General features: G+C 41.7%; 2 protein-coding genes across 4 annotated transcripts; one reads left to right on the plus strand and one right to left on the minus strand.

Annotated features, from left to right (window-relative positions):
• On the minus strand, nucleotides 1-7,233 carry acot8 (acyl-CoA thioesterase 8). Its single transcript, XM_031871770.1, has 6 exons — nucleotides 7,068-7,233; nucleotides 6,088-6,224; nucleotides 5,687-5,912; nucleotides 2,472-2,629; nucleotides 1,519-1,710; nucleotides 1-185 (listed from the first exon to the last, which is right to left on the minus strand). Exons 1-6 carry the CDS (start codon nucleotides 7,220-7,222, stop codon nucleotides 67-69), a joined length of 987 nt encoding a protein of 328 aa, XP_031727630.1. The 5' UTR covers nucleotides 7,223-7,233; the 3' UTR covers nucleotides 1-66.
• Nucleotides 7,234-11,668: 4,435 nt separating this feature from the next.
• On the plus strand, nucleotides 11,669-20,385 carry LOC116396865 (deleted in malignant brain tumors 1 protein-like). 3 transcript variants are annotated; one of them, XR_004213632.1, is made up of 7 exons: nucleotides 11,669-11,827; nucleotides 16,525-16,863; nucleotides 17,857-18,171; nucleotides 18,832-19,146; nucleotides 19,753-20,067; nucleotides 20,163-20,228; nucleotides 20,304-20,322. XR_004213632.1 is itself a non-coding variant. In XM_031871779.1 (6 exons), exons 1-6 carry the CDS (start codon nucleotides 11,755-11,757, stop codon nucleotides 20,171-20,173), a joined length of 1,368 nt encoding a protein of 455 aa, XP_031727639.1. In that variant the 5' UTR covers nucleotides 11,669-11,754; the 3' UTR covers nucleotides 20,174-20,378. The 3 variants fall into 3 exon arrangements, 2 of the variants coding, with proteins under 2 accessions (XP_031727639.1, XP_031727640.1); XM_031871779.1 differs by having other exon boundaries at nucleotides 20,163-20,378; XM_031871780.1 differs by lacking the exon at nucleotides 17,857-18,171 and having other exon boundaries at nucleotides 20,163-20,385.
• Nucleotides 20,386-21,892: the final 1,507 nt, after the last annotated feature.

The raw sequence follows: 21,892 nt of genomic DNA on the forward strand, positions 1-21,892 counted from the left end.
TTAGTTTAAAATAATATTTATACGATTAGAATTACAAAAATATAAGAATGTGAAGCATGAAAGTGCTTAAAGTTTGCTGGGCTGTGTGACTGGTGTCACTCTCATGAGACCCTCCTGTGAACACGAGGCAGCCAGCACCCCGTCTCTCCTCCACAGTCGGCCGTGAACCAGTACTCTGCTGCCCCCTGCAGGACACAACACAAACCACATGCTGGACTTCATGTAGAATGCCCAATGTACAAATACAGCTATTTAGACCTAACCAAAGTGTAATCTAATTTGAAAAGTGAAACATTTTAAAAAGACATTTTACTTAAAATACTGTAACATTAAAAACAATATTATATAGCAATGTCTCTACTGTTTAAACAACGGTTTGTCTGTGCTTGGTTCCACAATATCACAGCGTGGTGTTCCGTTTAACATGTTTACCGTATCTTTAATATCACATTGAAATTCATATGCATTACTAGGGCTGTATTGAATAGTCACATTAAAATGATAATCAATAACTTAAAGAAACGTTCTTCCCTCTCTGTCACTCTCTCAAACACACACAGGGTTTATTTCCACAATCTGTATCTAACGAAACAGTCTGCTTCCAACCACATTCGAAAATTTTTTACTGCGGTCAAAAACCCTCCCGCTTGCCACAGCAAGGCACGCACTTGAATTAATAAGCTAATCCAACACAACCATAATTACCATCCACAATAACACATCATATTTTTTCCCTCTGTGTGAAAGAGACAGCGAAATGGTGTCATTAAGGATTTAAAGTCCACTCATCCCGGTAAACGGGACTCGGCAGGCGGACATGCTGCTCCTCCAGAAGCATCGTTAAATTGATGAGTTGGGCGCAGAGTCTAGAGATTAATTAAATAACATCTTAGCTCCGATAGGAAGTTAGTTAAAACTGCCCGAACATCGACGTAGTTAAAAAAAAAAGTGTCAAAATACGATCCTTCTGCCAATCGGCACAAACATGTGCAACAGAGTACTGTGAAAGCCTCTGCAGACCAATAACTAAAACACTGTAAACACAAACAGTATAACTACATGTGCATATACTGTATGTAGCAAGTGTGACCTACATAACGTGGGGTGTAGCGATTGTCCCAGGTTTCCACTGTAGTCCCCCCTTTGGCTGCTTCGGTTCGGCGTACGAGCTTCAATGGGTTTGATTCTATGCAAATTAAAAAGTAACCTACACCAGCAACCTGTGCAGATGGCGGGATGGCACTCGATCCAGCTTATGTTGCATTAATAAACAACTTCATTAACATATGTTTGTTTATGAAAGAGCTAACGGAGCCACTAGCGTCTGCGTCAGGTTCAGCTGTCATCTTCTCAATATCAACGAACCATTCTGGTTTAAAAACAAACAGGCAAAACCAAGCAGAACCTAGATCTTAAGAGTTCAGGGTGAGGAAAGCACCAGGTCATTAAGACCCTGTGGTGGATCTCCAGACACAACAAACGGAGTACAGCAGATAGGGAAGTGAACGACACACCGACCTGCCCAAGGGCTCTCGCACTCGTACAACATCCACTCGTCGGTGCGGAAAGTGCTGTGGAACCATATGGCGTGGTCCAGGGAGGCCGAGAATTGGGCCTTGTAGTTGGGATAGGGCAGCATCGCCGTGCCCAGGAACGCAAAGTCGGACACATAGGCAGCAACGCAGCAATGCAGCTTCATGTTGCCTTCGCCTGCATACATACACACACAAATAAAACACTGATTAGGTAGTAGTATACATTTTCAGTCAATCTCTTCGCGATTACAATATCATTTGCCTAGTGTGGACATTATTAGCTTCTAAATGTTAAAGCAAGATACTGGATTATTGTCATGCAACATAGTTGGTGGTAATTGTTTTGGTGCAGACACCACAAACCATTACAACAACATTACACAAAAAGGTAACGCACGAACAACAAAAAGTCCAGCTTGAGTCCAGTGCGGCAGAGTTGCGACTACTTACGAGCTTAAACCGGTTTGATTTTGCTGCAAACCGGCAAAATCTATTTGACTAATCAACGTAATATTGTGTTTGTTTATATGAGTGTCCGTTAGCAATTTACTGCCGAGCAGAGATCAAATTTCAGTGGAAGCGGTATGTGCACGTTGCGTTTGTTTATTAGTAAATTTATGTTTATTTTGGGGGTTGATAATGAGACATGGCACAGTTGCTCTCAACGTCAATTTTGGATTTGAAGCAGACAAAAGAGGAGAGCCAAAAACAGTCAAGGCCTCCATTTGTATATGATCAGTATATGTCATTGTTTTGTATGCTGTATCCTAATTTGGCTGCTTTAGTCATTCATCGCCCCCCCAAAGGCACATTTAAAGTCAAGAGGCAAACAGAAGGCAATGTAAAGGAGAATACCTTTCTATTACTCAGTGTAGCATAAATGCTATTAAACACTCGCAATGTCAACAATGCAAATGTGCATTTCATCCACTTTACCGATATGCCCTTGTGCGCGCACCCAGAACAGCTTCTTCGGCTCACTTGCAGCGCGTCTGTAAGAGTGCGATGGGTTGACTGGCTTCATCTCTATGGGGACCTCATTAGCCAGCAGTTTGTTCAGGCCTTGCTTCGATGTCTCCTCTAGGTCTGGTTCACTGTGGACCAGTAGAGGGGAAATACAGATCAGGATCACAAAATGGGACCGCCAACTATAACAACAAACACGCGTTTGCTGTTGATGGAGCTGCTCTTAATCTTAGTCTCTCTCTGTCTCTCTCGTCATCTATTAAGGAAAATGGCTACTGAAAAAGTAGCAAAACTGCTTACAGATTGGCAGAACAACTTGTTCCTTACATGGAGTAAATAAAGTGCAGACTAATCAGAACTCGGTGGTTGAAAACACCTCATGTTACCTTGAATGTATCGAAGCTGTGAAAAGTCAGTTGGATACAACAGACAAGCCCTCGTGAGTGCTGCACTTTGAATCTAACTTGTTGCTGTATAAATAAAGGAGCCTGTGTGTCACATATTTTGAAGTTTTTACCACACACGTACTCTGTTGTATACTCTTCCCTTGCAAGCAAATAAACAGAGAAAAGACAACTTTGAATCCACACACACACGTTTTTATTTACAGTATTTATTTTACGTCAGGAGAAGCCTGAGAAATGTCATTGTACCCCCGAGTATAATTAACAACAAAGATCATTTTAATTATTTTTAATAAATGGAGTCAATCCATCATTCACATGTATGAGATTATCCAAAGAGGAAAGGGATAGCAAGTGAACTGCCCTCCAGCCAATGCCACCAGATGGCACTAGAGCACAGAGAAGTTTTAAAGTCTTCAATCCAACTCGACTGATGGTAGAAATCATAAAACCTCTGCAGGAATAAATAGAAAACTAACTGCATGATGAAACCACCAGTTTCATTTGTTTAAACTGACTATTTAACAAATATACAGTTGCACTCAAAATGATTCAACCCACATTGCAAATGAGGTTTATTGGCAAAATGTACAAACAAGTACAATATAAATAGCTCAACACAACAAATACTACAAGTGGTTTCAATGAGTACTGATTATTTACATACACATACATATATACACATATATATATATATACATATACATATATACATATACAGTGGGTACGGAAAGTATTCAGACCCCTTTAAATGTTTCACTCTTTGTTTCATTGCAGCCATTTGCTAAAATCAAAAAAGTTCATTTTATTTCTCATTAATGTACACTCAGCACCCCATCTTGACAGAAAAAAACAGAAATGTAGAAATTTTTGCAAATTTATTAAAAAAGAAAAACTGAAATATCACATGGTCATAAGTATTCAGACCCTTTGCTGGGACACTCATTTAACTCACATGCTGTCCATTTCTTCTGATCCTCCTTGAGATGGTTCTACTCCTTCATTGGAGTCCAGCTGTCTTTAATTAAACTGATTGGACTCGATTAGGAAAGGCACACACCTGTCTATATAAGACCTTACAGCTCACAGTGCATGTCAGAGCAAATGAGAATCATGAGGTCGAAGGAACTGCCCAAGGAGCTCAGAGACAGAATTGTGGCAAGGCACAGATCTGGCCAAGGTTACAAAAGAATTTCTGCAGCACTCAAGGTTCCTAAGAGCACAGTGGCCTCCATAATCCTTAAATGGAAGAAGTTTGGGACGACCAGAACTCTTCCTAGACCTGGCCGTCTAGCCAAACTGAGCAATCGTGGAAGAAGAGCCTTGGTGAGAGAGGTAAAGAAGAACCCAAAGATCACTGTGGCTGAGCTCCAGAGATGCAGTAGGGAGATGGGAGAAAGTTCCACAAAGTCAACTATCACTGCAGCCCTCCACCAGTCGGGGCTTTATGGCAGAGTGGCCCGACGGAAGCCTCTCCTCAGTGCAAGACATATGTAAGCCCGCATAGAGTTTGCCAAAAAACACACGAAGGACTCCCAGACTATGAGAAATAAGATTCTCTGGTCTGGTGAGACCAAGATTGAACTTTTTGGCGTTAATTCTAAGCGGTATGTGTGGAGAAAACCAGGCACTGCTCATTACCTGCCCAATACAATCCCAACAGTGAAACATGGTGGTGGCAGCATCATGCTATGGGGGTGTTTTTCAGCTGCAGGGACAGGACGACTGGTTGCAATTGAAGGGAAGATGAATGCGGCCAAGTACAGAGATATCCTGGAAGAAAACCTCTTCCAGAGTGCTCTAGACCTCAGACTGGGCCGAAGGTTCACCTTCCAACAAGACAATGACCCTAAGCACACAGCTAAAATAACAAAGGAGTGGCTTCGGAACAACTCTGTGACCATTCTTGACTGGCCCAGCCAGAGCCCTGACCTAAACCCAATTGAGCATCTCTGGAGATACCTGAAAATGGCTGTCCACCAACGTTCACCATCCAACCTGACGGAACTGGAGAGGATCTGCAAGGAAGAATGGCAGAGGATCCCCAAATCCAGGTGTGAAAAACTTGTTGCATCATTCCCAAGAAGACTCATGGCTGTACTAGCTCAAAAGGGTGCTTCTACTCAATACTGAGCAAAGGGTCTGAATACTTATGACCATGTGATATTTCAGTTTTTCTTTTTTAATAAATTTGCAAAAATTTCTACATTTCTGTTTCTGTCAAGATGGGGTGCTGAGTTAATTAATGAGAAATAAAATGAACTTTTTTGATTTTAGCAAATGGCTGCAATGAAGCAAAGAGTTAAAAATTTAAAGGGGTCTGAATACTTTCCGTACCCACTGCACGCACGCACACACACGCGCACACACACACACACGTTTTGAGTGCAACTGTACACACGTGTAAGTGCCCCGTGTTTATAGGTTAGTGAGATGTACTAACTCCTAACGCTGCCCTCTAATCTAACCCTCTGAGTATACAAATGACATGTAGGCCTTGTTGTGCAAGTATGTTTGTGTCTATTCAAGTCCCTTGTTCACATTGCTTTGTAACTAATAAAATAAACTGATTCTACCCGAGATCACGGCTGCAGCTAAAGAGTATTTCCATTATCGATCATTATCATCTCAAGTCATTGTATTCAGTTCATGATCACACATGACAAAGAAATTCGGCAAATCTTCACATTCGAGAGGCAAATTAACCGATAACATAAAACAGTTTAATGCATTTTCTGCCGTCTGACTCATCGATGAATTGCGTAATCTCAGCAACTTTACCTGAGATAAAGGTGAATGAGCTCCTCGACCGTGAGGAGGTCTTCGGGCTGCGGGACCACCGGCATGGTGAACTGGTGCTGTATGGGACTCGGCTCCAGTGTGTGGAAGGAGGCCTGGCATGTAAGTATAGGCTGCCCGTGCTGGACGGCCTTCACAGAGCGCACTGCAAGACTGCGACCGTCTCTCGTGCGGTCCACCTGGTACAGCACCGGAACCTTAGGATCCCCTGAAAAAAACAACAACGGTGACTGGGACTGACTGCAGTCAATTTACCAGATCATTTCATTGATTATGATGAGACACAAGCCTTCTGTAGTTTTATTCATTCAATCATAGATCTATTGAATCAACTATGAGCCCCCTTTTGAGGCCAGCACCTGTAAAATGACGCCACGTCTTACCTGCCCGTACGAAGTAGCAGTGGATAGAATGGGCATAGAGATTATCGCCGACAGATTTGGCGGCGGCTACGAGGGCCTGACCCACTATTTGACCCCCAAACAAACGCTGACTGCGGGGCACCCAGTGGTGCGTCCCTCTGGGGGAAAACATAGAGAAGCAATTTAAATATATGTACTGGAGCCTCACTAGAGGTAGGGCCGACGGTGAGAGGGAGCAACGTATTTGCCCAATGCATCACCATCATATACAAAAGCCATACAATGCATCCTGTTTTTGTGAATTGAATTACTGCCCATAGATACTGTACCAACGAGGTGTCATTCAAAGATGTAAACTTTGAACCCTGGTGTCGTTGTATAGCTACATTGTATTTATTGATATTGTGTTGATGGGTGCTTTCCAATATTCTATCCCCCTTGAGCATGCCCATGGGAGTGTAAACTAATGACATTATAACCTTTGCATGCTTCCAGTGTGGGTGTAAGTAACTGGATAGACATATTCTGGTTTTGAAAAGGACTCATTCGATGCAAGTGCTGACTTTCAGCTTCTAAAAAGGTTTTTCTTTTTTTATTGTGTTCTTGACCATACTGGGTAAACAGCAGAGGTAGTGGAGAAATCTCCGTTTTACGGAACTATTTCCCACAAAATACACTAAAAATACAAAAGTAAGTAGTACATTTGTAGAATTGCCCCCGTCATTGTTTTATATTGAATGTAACACTGTGCTTTGGCAATATAACGCCAGTGAATTGGGGTTCAATTGCATTAAACGACGGCAGTTGGTTCTTATGGGGCATCCATATTAGTTTGGTTTTCGAGAGCCTACGTATTATTAAATCAGACATAATGGGGCTTTTTTTTAAACACATACGAGTTGAAGGGTATTCTCAAGTAACGTCAAGTGAGTCGTGGTAATTCAGAATTCATTTCGCAACTGTCGCCATTTAGGTAAAGTAACAAACTGCCCCCAGCTTACCTGTACAGGTCTACGTCGAGCTCTTCCAGGTTTAAAACGCTGGTGACCAGGACGCGTTTGAGGTCCTGGGCATGCTGAAACGGATTAGACTCCGAGCTCTCATCTTCAGGTGATTTCGTGGTCGGTTCGCTATCACCTGCTTCCCTCTCCGCCATGTTTCCACTTCTTTTTCTTCTTCTTCTTCTTCTTCTTCTTCGGGGGTTTCTTCTTCTTCATTGGGGTTTATTGGCGGTTGGCAAATATTGAGGTGCATTACCGCCACCTACTGGTATAGAGTGTGGATCGGGACGTCTTCTTTCTTCTTCTTCTTCTTTTTTGTTTTATGGCGGATGGCATGCAGTGAAAGGTGCACTACCGCAGGATCGGGACATTTGGTACTTGCATCATTTAAATAAATAATAATACTGAATACTTATACTGAATTAGTATTCAATAAAACATACTTCTTGCAGAATATCAATTAGATCAAAATGTATTTTTAATTTACTGAGGTTTTCAATTAGCTGCCGGTTTCCCCCCCTCATATTTCTGGCAGTACAATAGCATGTACTGTTTCCTTTTGCACACAGTAGTCACCTTTGCCTGCATCAAGTTAAACTACTGAGCTTATTTTCATATGTCCCTAGGCAAGTTATTACAAATGAGTGGCAAGCACAATACAACACAGTACAATATAATACATCAATATATTACAAAAGTAAAAGTATATAAAAACAATACGTGTAACAGTAGAGGAAAGGTAGTACGATTGCCAGTTAGGTTTGCTTTAAGCCATCTCTTCAGCTTATGTTATAGGAAATCAGGGCTCTCACTAAATTCAATCTCTTTATACATTTTTCCAGTCGTGAGTGGCTCTGACTGAGAAGAATGTTTGGCCAAACTTGTTCCACCTGCTTTGTACAACACAGCCCCCTCTGGCAGGTGACCCTGCCGGTGCTATCCTTGCGCATTGAGAACTGAGTCAGTGTGGAAGGTGCAAGCTCATGTTGTAAGGATTACAGGTACTTGAACCCAAAAACACAACTCAGAGACAAGAATACAAGTTCAATTCTTTTACTTGAGTTCAGGCAGGGTCAAAACCGGGAGGTCAGTCAAACAGGCGAACAAATCCAATAAGGGGCAGGCAAAAATCCAAGGTCGAAAACAGGCAGACAGGGTCGGAACAGGCAGATCATGAACAATATAAAGGTACGCTGGAGAACTTGGCAAGAACACACAAGACAATCTGGCAGGGAACAAGTGCAAGTGAGGGGACCTAAATAGTGAGGGCTAATGAGGGAATGGGCTGCAGGTGAGATGGGTGTGGAGGACCAGGTGAGGGGAATGAGAGATGATCGGGTGTGAATGGTGGGATCTGAAATGACAGGAGAGTTAATAAAACAAGCAGACAGGATGAAAACAAACTAATATGAAGGGGAATTCGTGACACATGTAAAACCTTAAAGATGAGGCAAGCATCTGCAAAATGTTAAAAACTGTTCTTTTTAAAAAACATTGGCATTGGTGATAGCTATTGGCCATACAGTCAAGTCTTTTTTGTTTGTAAAGGTATTTGATTGGTTTCTGAGTAGTCATGCTTGCTTGTGACCAGTTAAAACAATGTGTTATGTGGGAGAAGATGATAGCATGCAGAAAGAGGCTGGCTGCCATTGTCTAGGTATTGTCTCATATGCCTAAAATTAGCCAGGTTGAATTTGATAGCTCTGGCCATCTTATTGACATGCTTTTTAAACAGATCTAAACAGATTCAGCAGAATGGTATTTAAAATCCGACACCACCTTGAGCTCTTCTTCTTAACAAACTTGGTCCATGGTTGCAGTTTGTTTGTTTGCAGCTTTTCGGTTTTTGCATGTGTGTATAAAGAACTGTCATCACACAGCGCACATACAAATTGTGAGGCAAAACCGCAGTGCCAATTGGGTATTGCGCGTATGCCTAAAGTTAGCCAAGTTGAATTTGATAGCACTGGCCATCTCATTGACGTGCACACATTCAAATCTAGAATATTTAAAATCCGACACCACCTTGAACTTTTCTACTTAATAAAAACATCAGGTTTCTTTATGTTCAGCCGTAAGCATTAATTGCTAAACCAGATGCATGGAGTCCATGGTTGCCGTTAGTTCAATAGAGCAGTGTCTTCAACATACATTTGTTTGTTGACAGATTGGCAGACTAAAGGCAGGTCATTGATATACAAGCTAAACAAAATAGGACCCAGTATTGATCCTTGAGGCACACCATTTTTACAGCGACGGCATGTTGAGTATTTCCAATACATCCACTTGGCTTCCTGTTATCTCCGCCAGGATGATCATGCGATCGGTGCAGCATGTGCGTCTGTGTGCAGCATCTCTCTGTTTGTCCACAGCCGATATTGCATTCCTCTGCAGCAAACTGCATTCTATTTTGAGTGTCCAGTTACGGCTGCATGCATGGCGGAGCAGAACAACTTCCGGTTCAAGCGAGGATCGAGGAAATGACAATTAAGAGACTTGGGATGTACCCATGGTTTATTTGCGTCTCTCCATGCACCCCTGGTGGGAGGGACTCAGGGTACATCCCAAGTCTCTTAATTGTCATCTCCTCGCTCCTCGCTTGAACCGGAAGTTGTTCTGTGCCGCCATATTGACGGCCGTCCCAAAGCTCTTATTTAGCTCGGAGGGAGGAGCGAGGAGGGAGGAGGGAGGAGGGATCTCCAAGGAGCCATGAGCGAGGATGCACGAGAACAGCCTTCCAGGAAGTGTTTTAACGGCCGACACGCCCCCTCATTGTTCATCAGATATGTGATTGGACGCTGCAGCCGATCGGATTGATGAGATTTTTTTCAACATGTAAACAGTGAAGACAGATCAGATTAAACTCTAGCTTTATATTTGATTTGTTTTCTGATTCACCATCTGGTTTAAATATATGTTCAGTGTAAACTGAACAACAAAAGAACCACAAACAACTTTTTTTCATGATCTGATATTTCCCTCAATAACTTTGATTATGGATACAAATAAAGTCAGAGTGAGCTGGATAAACTAAACCCTTTATATATATATTTTATATATATATGTATATATATATATATATATATATATAAATATAATATATATATATATATAGAGAGCGCTGAGAGACATGTTTTACATAATTTATTATCATTTCATTCAGTCAGGTGAGGCTGATAATTCCAGAGTTTCTGGTTTGATGAGTTATATCATTTAAGAGAAACCATAATCATTATTCTGGATTATATAATAATGATGTCACAATCACAATTTCAAAATATACAGACACAAATAATTCATGAATGTGAAAAATGAATTCCACCGGTAGAAATCGATCCTGCACTTATCAGCAGGACACAGTTTGTTAAATAGGTAACAGAAAATAGTGAGAAAACACTTTGACAGCGATGATAACTGTGTGTATTTATTAGTTATTAGTATTATCAGTTACTATTATTAAGTACAGCAGAGGTCTTCAACAGGGGGTCCGCAAAATATTTGGTTGATTAGACAATTTAATTTTTTTTTCTTTTTCTTTTCCAAACATGAATGTGTCCATTATTTTAATAGTTCAGTGTTGTATGAAAGATAACAGGAAGGTTTATGCATGGCAGTAGCACTAATAGGCCATCACTCATTTTCGTTTCCACATTTATGTTTGAAATAAAAACGTCAATTTCAATAGCTTGTATGCATGATTATCATGCAATTGACAGACAATGTTGATATTGGCATTGGTATTAGCTGACAAGGTATGTTTATAAATGGCAGTGGCACGGCCACCCTGCTCACTGTACCTTGCACATGTTTGAAATAAACACATGAATATATGAACCTGTGTATTATTTGAATAGCTTAGTATTGAATGCACAATAAAGAGGTATGTTTATACATGGCATTAGGCCCAGTTTAAAATAAAACACAATTTTATATAATATATATAGTCGGGGGTCCCTGCTCCATCTCTCTATCAGTTTGGGGGTCCTTGGCCTGAAAAACGTTGAAGACCCCTGAAGTACAGTGATCACGTAAACGGACACAAACTTTTCTAAAGTCTCTCCAGCTGTTAAAGCCAACTGACAGCTGATCCAGCTGTGATCAGAGCCGTCATCAGAAACAGAGGTCGCTTCACGTGACCCAACTGAGGAAGGGAAGTCTCATGTATCTTAAAACATATTTCCTCGTTTCCTCTCTCCTCGCATGATTTCCTCCATGCATCCCTGGTGGGAGGGACTAAGACGAACGGAAAGGACCCAAGTGAGGGAAACGGGGATGCAATTAAGAGACTTGGGATGTACTCCCAGACGCGAGGAAAAGCTGCATTTGAGGGAAATGTGGATGCAATAGGCCCTTTTCACTGCCACCATTTTGACATGTAATTGCAGGGTGAACACAGGTGTGATTTTTTTTAAATGGCTCTGTTCCATTTAGGTGGCTGGGGCCCTGGTATTGTGCATGCTGGCTCACTGGAATGAATTTGAAACTAAATAGAATGGGACCTTCATCAGTTTGATCAATCACACCTGTGTTTACCCTGCAATTATGTGTCAGATTGGCTGCTGTGAAAAGGGCATATAAAGAGACTTGGGATGTACCCTGTGTTAGGATTGGAGTCAATCATTTAGCAAGCCAGAAGAGTCAGCTTTGATGCAGTTTGTCAAAGTGCCTCTTTTGTCCTATCTCCTGTATGTGGCCCATGATGAGGGGGACTTGTGGAATGCTGTTGCTCCTGCTAATTCAGACATTAACAGGATGGACAGGTAAAGTAATTGATGTATCATCAGGTTTAAGCTTAAATTCTTCTTTACATCAAGCTGCACTAATTGATGTTTTATATTCACAATGGATCAAATCATTTCTTGTAATGTGAAGGGAGTTGCAGAGAGTATGGAAACCACAGAGAATTAGTTTTCAGTGGCAAAGCTCTGATCAACACACTGTACCGTACCTGCCCAGCACCAAAGAGCAGACAGAAAAAGTTAGCAATGATGCGCTCTTCTCACAGCAGCCATTTTGACATGTGATTGCAGGGTAAACCCAGGTACAATTGCTAACATTGATTACGGCCCTGTTTCATGTAGGTGGGCCATGGCCCTGGTATTGTGGATGCTGGCTCACTGGAATGACTGTGACACACCAGAAAGAATGGGCCCACATTTTGTTTTATTTTGACCTGTGTCAAAATGGCTGCTGTGAAAAGGACCCATCAGGCTGCATGTCCATGTTGTGTTTACAGCTTGTTCTGCTGCCTCATAGTGGCCCCATAAATAATCTAAGTAAAGTTATCGGAGTCGGAGCGGAGGACCTATTGTTATTCGATTGTTTATTATTATTTTCCGTGTTTCGGCGCAAAAAGGAGGTGCTTGGGATACTGGGAATTTTGTGAAATTTGGCACGCAAGACAGAATTTGTGAAAATTGGGGTGTCCAGCTGCGGTATGAAATATTGGCTCGATGGCGGCCCCTATTGAGTAGCCCAACACCGGATTTCACCTAGTTGTATGAAATTTGGTAGGTATGTCGATCATGATGGGACGTACAAAAAATCCTCTTGGAATTTTTCTCTAAACCAAACAGGAAGTCGGCCATTTTGACTTTTATGACGTTTTTGGACCGTTTCAAGGCGTCGTACTTTAACGAACTCCTCCTAGAGATTTGACCCGATCGACTTCAGATTTGGTCAGTATGCTCTTGAGACCTTGGCAGTGAAAAGTTACTCAAGGATCAAAAAGTTATCGAACTGTGTCCGTGGCGTCAACAAAACACCATTCGCCATGAAAGAGGAAGTTGTTGTAACTCGGCCGTACATTGTCTAATCTGCTCCAAATCTCTCATGTCATAACATCCTGACCCGGAACACATCTATATGACAATATCTAATCATAGTAATGGCGCCACCTAGTGGCAACTGGAAGTTGTACGTTTTGTACTTTGACATCCTGCTCCTCACAGATTAATCAAATCCCTCTAAAATGTTGTCAGAAAAGCCTTAAGACCTTGATAATGCTTCATTGTGAAAATCGTAAGAAGTTGTTGAAGGGCGGCGACGTGGCGGTTCAGCGAATTTCGATCCTTCGCCATGAATGAATAAACTGATGTAACTCGACTCCACAACAGATCTTTACCAGATTTCACATGTTTGATTAGACTCCAGGCCTGAAGATATCTGCAGGCCAATTTTGAATCACTCATAGCGCCACCTACTGGTAACAGGAAGTTAAAGTCTTTATACTTTGGCTTGTTTCTCTTGGTAGGTAAATCAAATTAGTTCCACACAAATATAAGAAGTTCATAATACCAGTTCATGAAGCTTTTGATGTTTCGTCCAACGCCGTTAACAACGAAGGTAATTTTGAGAGGCTAAAAATGCTCGGAACATAAGCAAACTTGGCAAGCAGATTAAAAGCCAGAAATGTAGTTCTAAAATATGATTTTATTGGTTCAGAGTGGCAAATCGGCTCAATAGCGCCCCCTACAAAATTTCGACGAAGCAGCCCTCGCAGTATGTTTGACCTAAATGTATGAAATTTGGTAGGAATAGGTATCACATATGGACTTAAATAAAAGTCTCTTGGGGCCATGCTCTAAACCCAACCGGAAGTCAGCCATTTTGAATTTTGTATGAATTTCTCGTGTTTTTCTTCCATTTCCAGGTGCTGTACTACGAACTCCTCGGGAATTAATCTGATCAGCTTAGAATTTGGTCAGAAAAATCTAAAGACCTTAGCGATTTAAAAGTTACAAACAGCTTTAGGTTTCATCGAACGACGTGGATATGGTGTGATGGCCAATTTACATGGTTCACCATCATCCATCAAGCTGTTGTAACTCGACTGTACTTTGTCAAAACTGTCCCAAACTTGACATGCTTGTTGACTGTCATGGCTTTAGGACTTCTGCATGCCAATATTAACTCATAGTCATAGCGCCACCTACTGATGAGCACGGACGTAAGCAGGATTCTATAATTACAGCGGCCCAAACACTGAACTTATTAAAAGGGTTTGTGGGTACACCATGAGAAAATAATGATTTCTCTAAATTAAATATGTGCATAGTAAGATGCTTGGAGAGCAGAAATTAGATAAAAGTGGTTGTCAAGCCACTGTCGGTGGGCATAAGCATAAATGATCTGTCCAGAGCTTCTTCATGACAATCAGGTAAAATGTTACAATGAATGCTTCACACTACAATCTAAAGTTACAGAAGAACTTAAAATGAAACCAGTGTTAATTTAAAGTGTTCAAGTAACAGCAAATGGCACTACTGTTTTGTTAACTTTCATCGAAGTCCAAATACAATCAGCAGGACACTGCAGGGAGTTGAATCCCATCCCAGTAAACTGACAGTCTGTTAAGTTACAAACGCTGAAGCACATTCACACACTGATTTTCTTAATGATCTCTGAAGGCTTACAATCATAAATGTAAGCCTTCAATCGGATGTACGCTCAAAACATTTGAGTCTTAAGACCTGGCAACATGATCTTGCTACGCTGCTGGTCTACGCAGGAAATATCTCACTCGTGCACGCAGAGTGTGATGGTCACAGATATTCATGGCCGCGTCACAGAGTCCTGCTAGTACCCTTGACGTGCGTGAAGTTGCGAGGGCCCGATCAATGCTGCTCGCAGCTTTAATTAATGCTTGAAATTGCATGGAACAAGTCAAAGTGAAGAATTTGATGATTATGATATTGATTATTATTTTAGAAAGTAAAATATTTTAAATCTGTATTTTTATGTAAAGATATAATGCACTGAAAGTCATTTTCATTTAAGATAGATGGATGTATACTTTATTCATCCCCAGGTGGAAATTTGTTTGTAGGAGCAGCAAACGAAGTTACAGAGTAAAAAGATGAAAGATCCTCAATATATATAATAAGATAACGGAGCAGAATATAATAAAATTTAAAGAAAACAAAATGCACAGTATATACAATAAACTAGTATTGTATAAGTTAACTAACTAGGTAAAAAACAGTAGTGCAAGGATCACCAACAGTTAGCAGTGTTGTAGTCAATGGAAGGATGATCTGGCCAGAGGTGATTTATTGTACAGTCCAATAGTGGGCAGGAATGTCTCCTGTATCGGTCCTTGTGACAGCAGAGCTGAATCAGTCTATTGGAGAAAGTGCTCCGCTGTCCCTGCAGGAGGTGGTGGAGAGGGTGATCCGGGTTATCCAATATGGATAATAGTTTCTTCAGTGTCGTCCTCTCCACCACCTGTACCAGGCTGTCGAGTTTGTAGCCAATGATGGAGCCGGCCTTCTTAACTAGTTTGTGAAGTCTGTTGTTGTCTCCGGCTCTAATGCTGCTCCCCCAGCAGACTACAGAGAAGTAAAGTGCACTGGCCACAACAGACTGGTAGAACATCTCCAACATCTTGCTGCACACATTGAAGGATCGAAGTTTCCTCAAGAAAGAGTCGACTCATCCCCTTATTGTAAACAGCGTTGATGTTGGTCTTCCAGTTCAGTCTGCTGTCGATAGACACCCAGGAACTTGTACTCCTCCACCATGTCCACGTCCTCTCCCAGAACTCTCAGCGGTTGTGGAGCCGTCGTCGTCCTCCTGAAGTCGACCACCATCTCTCTGGTCTTGGCCACGTTCAGACGCAGGTGATTTCTACCGGCCCACTACTGCCCTGTACTCCTCCTCCCGTCCGTTTGTTATTCACCCGACCACTGCAGAGTCATCAGAACTTCTGCAGATGGCATGAGTTGTACTGGAAGTCAGTGGTGAGCAGGAAGGGAGACGGAACAGTTCCCTGTGGGGCTCCAGTATCACTGACCACCGCATCAGACAGCACCCGGCCCAGTCGGACAAACTGTTGTCTGCCTGTGAAGTAGTCAGTGATCCAGGAGACGGTGGACACGTTAACCCCCACCACCCGCAGCTTCTCACTCAGCAGCACTGGTTGGATGGTGTTGAATGCACTGGAGAAATCAAAAAGTGATTCTCACAGAGCCACCAGTTCCATCCAGGTGCGACTGAGCTCGTTGCAGCAGGTAGATGATGGCGTCGTCCACTCCCACATGAGGCTGTATGCAAATTGCAGAGAGTCCAGTGAGGATTTCACCTGCGGACGGAGGTGGGCCAAGACCAGCACCTTCATCACATGAGATGTGAGGGCAACTGGTTGATAGTCATTGAGGCCAGATGGTGTCTTTTTTGGTACAGGAACCAGGCACGACGTCTTCCACAACAACGGGATCATTCAGAATAACCACAAGTATTGACTGAATTCCACACTTTTTAAATTTAAAATTGGTAGTGTTGGTAATGACATGCAACCACTGGGGCAGAAAGACCAATGGGTACACGCGCAATTCTGAGTAGGTTTTCTACAGTTAGTTTGTTCTATTTCATCATATTTCTAAAGGTGGTCATACACTAATGAATCACACATTATCCTGAATTAAGTATCCGGTTTATCACATTTGTATTTTCACAGTTCCTCAAACATCTGGTGCAGCATTTAGTCCTCCAGTGAGACTGGTCAACTCTGACAGCAGCTGCTCTGGCAGAGTGGAGATGTTCCACAACGGCAATTGGGGGACGGTGTGTGACGACGACTGGGATGGGAATGACGCTCAGGTGGTGTGTCAACAGCTGGGCTGTGGCAGGGCTCTGTCAGCACCAGGAAATGCACACTTTGGACAAGGAAGTGGACCAATCTGGCTGGATGACCTTCAGTGTTTGGGAACTGAGTCATCACTAACTGACTGTACACACATTGGAATAGGAATCCACAACTGTGTTCATTCTGAGGATGCAGGTGTCGTCTGTGAAGGTAACTTTGTACATCTCCAAAAAATAATTTTCTGCACAATTGCAACTGGAGAATTGAACATGTTTATTAATCTCATTCAATCTCGCAAACGATACAGTAATATATTTACAATAAAGTGCTCCAGGAATTTGTCCTAAAACCCAGTAATGAGTTGGCATTTCTACACTAAAGGAAGTCAATGAGACTTTTGACTGGGATTTTAGCATTTTGTTTTATGACATGAAATGTCAGTAAATATCCCACTCGTGAAATTTGAAGCTTTTCCGTTTCTTAAAAATGATGGTTGCTAACGAGTGCCTAAATGAGACGAATGAACATCATCATGCTGAACTATAGTCTGCCTTTAGCTTAGTGGCGTGAAGTCATGCCACACAGTGGTGTATTTTGTTTGATTTTAAACATTTTGTCTCTACTTCTGTCGATTGCATCTATGATTTTAAAAATCAAAAATGTAGTGTTCACTTGTGGAAGTGATCTTGGTGAACAAAACATGTTGGTATCATAAACTGGTTCAGCCACAGAGCTGATTTCCTGCAATAATCTAAAATCACATTGGCTTTTTGTCAAGGGAACCACTGAGAGGCTAACTTCTGGGTTGGCCTAGAAAAATGTCATCCCCGCAGCACTCTCTAGATATCTCCATCATCCTGACAATAACCTGTGAATCAACTCCCAATGTACCCGGATCCATCTGTCACAGTTCATACCTAGTTTTGTTTCATTCTTTTCATCTCTTATAGCTTTCACCGGTAATTTACATCCATTATATGAAATGTTGTGTATCATAGAACCCCACATTTTCCAGATCAACATCTTTACCTCAGAAGAATCATGTGTGAAGGGAAAGTATGATATGTAAGACTTCATAAAAAAGACGCTAAATGATCAAGTAAAGTTACATTGAAGAGATGGGGCCTTTGCTCAATATTGCTGTAATTTGCAACATACAGTTGTCATATAGGTTGATGGATATTTTGCTTTCACTTCAACCAGATGTGACCACAGTAAGACTGGTCAACTCTAACAGCAGCTGCTCTGGCAGAGTGGAGATCTTCCACAACGGCAATTGGGGGACGGTGTGTGACGACGTTTGGGATGTGAATGACGCTCAGGTGGTGTGTCAACAGCTGGGCTGTGGCAGGGCTCTGTCAGCACCAAGAAGGGCACATTTTGGACAAGGCAGTGGACCAATCTGGCTGGATGACCTTCGGTGTTTGGGAACCGAGTCATCACTAAAAGACTGTACACACAGAAGATTAGGAACCCACAACTGTGCTCATTCTGAGGATGCTGGTGTCGTCTGTGAAGGTAACTTCGTACATCTACAAAATTATTTTTTTCTGCAAAATATAACTGGATAATGTAGGAAAATCATTGTTATGTTTCATTCAATCTCACAAACAATTCAGTGATATAGTTGCAATAAAGTGCTCCAGGAATTGGTCTTAAAACCCAGCAATGAGTTCAAGTTCTCGATTAATGGAAGTCGATGGAATTTTTGAACGTGTTTTTGGTAAGATGCCTGAAATGAGGTCTGTGGTTAACACAATCTGAAGAGATTCAAGCATTTTGTTCTATGACATAAAATACGTCAGTAAAAATCCCACTCATGAAATTTGAAGCTTTAAAGTTTCTGAAAAAGATGGTTGCTCTAAAATGCCTAAATGAGACAAATGAACATCATTCTTTTTATCGCAATCCCTTATTACTTTTACCCCAAATTTACATCCATTGTAAAATATTTCGTGTCATAGAACCCCACATTTTCCAGACAATTTCTCATCTTTACCTCAGAAGTGAGAGTATATGTAAAGAGTTCAGAATAAAGATGATACAAATAATCATGATAATAATATTAAAGAAGCTAAATGATTAGATCAAGTACAGTTGCATTGAAGAGATGGAGCTTTTGCTCAATACTGCTGTTGCCATGTGGGTTGACAGATATTTTGCTTTCACTTCAACTAGATATGAGCGCAGTGAGACTAGTCAACTCTAACAGCAGCTGCTCTGGCAGAGTGGAGATCTTCCACAACGGCAATTGGGGGACGGTGTGTGACGACATTTGGGATGTGAATGATGCTCGGGTGGTGTGTCTACAGCTGGGCTGTGGCAAGGCTCTGTCAGCACCAGGAAGTGCACATTTTGGACAAGGAAGTGGACCAATCTGGCTGGATGACCTTCAGTGTTCAGGAACTGAGTCATCACTAAAAGACTGTACACACGGAGGATTAGGAACCCACAACTGTCGCCATTCTGAGGATGCTGGTGTCGTCTGTGAAGGTAATTTTGTAAATGTACAATCATATTTTTTTTCCTGCAAAATATAACTGGATAATTTAGAAAATTCATTATGTTTCATTCAATCTCACAAACGATACAGTTGCAATAAAGTGCTGCAGGAATTAGTCTTAAAACCCAGCAATGAGTTGAAGTTCTTGACTGATGGAAGTCAATGGGATTTTTGAACGTGTTTTCGGTAAGATGCCTGAAATGAGGTCTGTGGTTAACACAATCTGAAGAGATTCAAGCATTTTGTTCTATGGCATAAAATATGTCAGTAAATATCCCACTCAGGAAATTTGAAGCTTTAAAGTTTCTTAAAAAAGATGGTTGCTAACAAGTGCCTAAATATCACGAATGAACATCATTCTTTTTATCCTAATCTCTAATTACTTTTACTCCTAATTTACATCCATGGTATGAAATATTGTGCGTCATAGAATCCTACATTTTCCAGATATCTCATATTTACCTCAGAAGAATCTTGTGTGATGGGAGAGTATGATATGTAAGAGATGAGTACAGTTACATTGAAGAGATGGGGCTTTTGCTCAATACTGCTGTTGCCATGCGAGTTGACGGATATTTTGCCTTCACTTCAACCAGATGTGACCACAGTGAGACTGGTCAACTCTAAAAGGAGCTGCTCTGGCAGAGTGGAGATCTTCCACAACGGCAATTGGGGGACGGTGTGCGACGACGTCTGGGATGTGAAAGACGCTCAGGTGGTGTGTCACCAGCTGGGCTGTGGCTGGGCTCTGTCGGCACCAAGAAGGGCACATTTTGGACAAGGCAGTGGACCAATCTGGCTGGATGACCTTCAGTGTTTGGGAACTGAGTCATCACTAACACACTGTACACACAGAGGATTAGGAACCCACAACTGTGGTCATTCTGAGGATGCTGGTGTCATCTGTGAAGGTAACTTTGTACATCTACACATTTTCTTTGTTTCTGCATCAATATAATTGGAGAATTACGAAAACAAAAACATGGTTATTAATTTAACCTTGCAGGTTTGCAGTAGGACATCTGTTAACACCGACCGTTGGACCAATAGCCTGTGTACGAAATATAACCAGGTATCAGAGCTGACATCTCAGCACAGTGAACTGTTCTGAATTCATAACCATGTTTCTTTTCGTCTTGATCTTTAGGCGAGGACTGACCGAATGCTGTGTGTGTATGTATTTAATTATATACCAAATGACATCAAGAGTATACAAAAATAAAATCAATATTCACTCATATTTCATTCAATCATTTCTACTCTGGTACTATGCTCAAAATCAACATATATGGTGTCATTACTTGATATTTTAGCTGTTCTGCACCCTTGCAAAATGAACCCGCGTTTAATGTGGGGTACATGGAGACGAGACTATCGCACATGCTCAAACCAGCCCTAATTTCGGCGAGAGGGACTAGCACAGGCTAACTAACATGCTACAAATTACACACATCCTTCAGTAACATTTAACCAACAGATTTAGCATGAAAAGACTCATTAAATCCTACCGATTTTGATGTGCAGGAGCCAGAAAATACTAGGGAATGCTATCTTATTCGTGTATCTAGCACTACACGATCAGTCGTCGTACAAAACTAACCACTAAACTACAACATGAAACACAGGGTCGTCCTGGAGGACCATGTGCGTAGGTAGGTAGGTAGGTACAGGTCCTGGTAAACATACAGGGAATTGACGCTCAAACACAAAGGCAAGGCAAGTTTATTTGTATAGCACATTTCAACAAGGCAGTTCAAAGTGCTTCACAAAGCATCAAAACATAAATTGAAACATTACAAACATTCATAAAAACACAAAAGCAGTGTAAGAAATAAATTACAGTAGTGAAATTGATTATCCTTGAATATGGTTCAATTAAAGGCAGCATCAAACAAGTCTTCAATCTTGATTTAAAGGAGCTGAGGGTCTCAGCAGACCTGCAGTTTTCTGGGACTTTGTTCCGGATATGTGGAGCAGAACAACTGAACGCTGCTTCTCCATGTTTAGTTCTGACTCTGGGAACAGAAAGTAGACCAGTCCCAGATGACCTAAGGGGTCGGGATGGTTCATAAGGTAGCAGCAGATCAGAGATGTATTTTGGCCCTAAACCATTCAGTGCTTTATAAGCCAACAGCAGGATCTTAAAGTCAATTCTTTGTTGGACAGGAAGCCAGTGGAAAGACCTCTGAACTGGAGTGATGTGATCCACTTTCTTGGTCTTAGTGAGGACTCGAGCTGCAGCTTTCTGATTGACTTTTTACAGAGACCGGTAAACACCGTTACAGTTTTAGTTATTAGTATAGTGATGATTACTGTCTTAGTTATTAGTAACGATTTAGTACAGTGATGAGTGTTTTTATTAGTTATTAGTATTATAAGTTACTATTAGTTGTAGGGGAGTGCAATACCTAGTGGACGAGTAAGGTTATGGTCCTGATGAGCGCTCATGGGTCCCTGCTCGCAGTATACCCCTCCCTGATCAGACTTCCACCAGGCTTATCCGGACCAACCCAGTAGGACGTCAAGAGCCGTCCCTAGAGGGGGAGGTTCTGTCACAAATTCCACTTCATCTTAGATCGTTTTCATCCTGCATGCCTGTTTATCCAACTCTCCTGTTGTTTCAGGTCCCGTCACTCACACCCTATCATCACTCATTCCTCTCACCTGGTCTTCCACGCCCATCTCACCTGCAGCCCATTCCCTCACCATTTAGGGCCACTCACTTGCACTTGATCC

This window comes from Anarrhichthys ocellatus, unplaced genomic scaffold (assembly GCF_004355925.1).
Source record: "Anarrhichthys ocellatus isolate YVR2014 unplaced genomic scaffold, GSC_Weel_1.0 scaffold60, whole genome shotgun sequence".
Lineage (NCBI taxonomy): Eukaryota > Metazoa > Chordata > Actinopteri > Perciformes > Anarhichadidae > Anarrhichthys > Anarrhichthys ocellatus.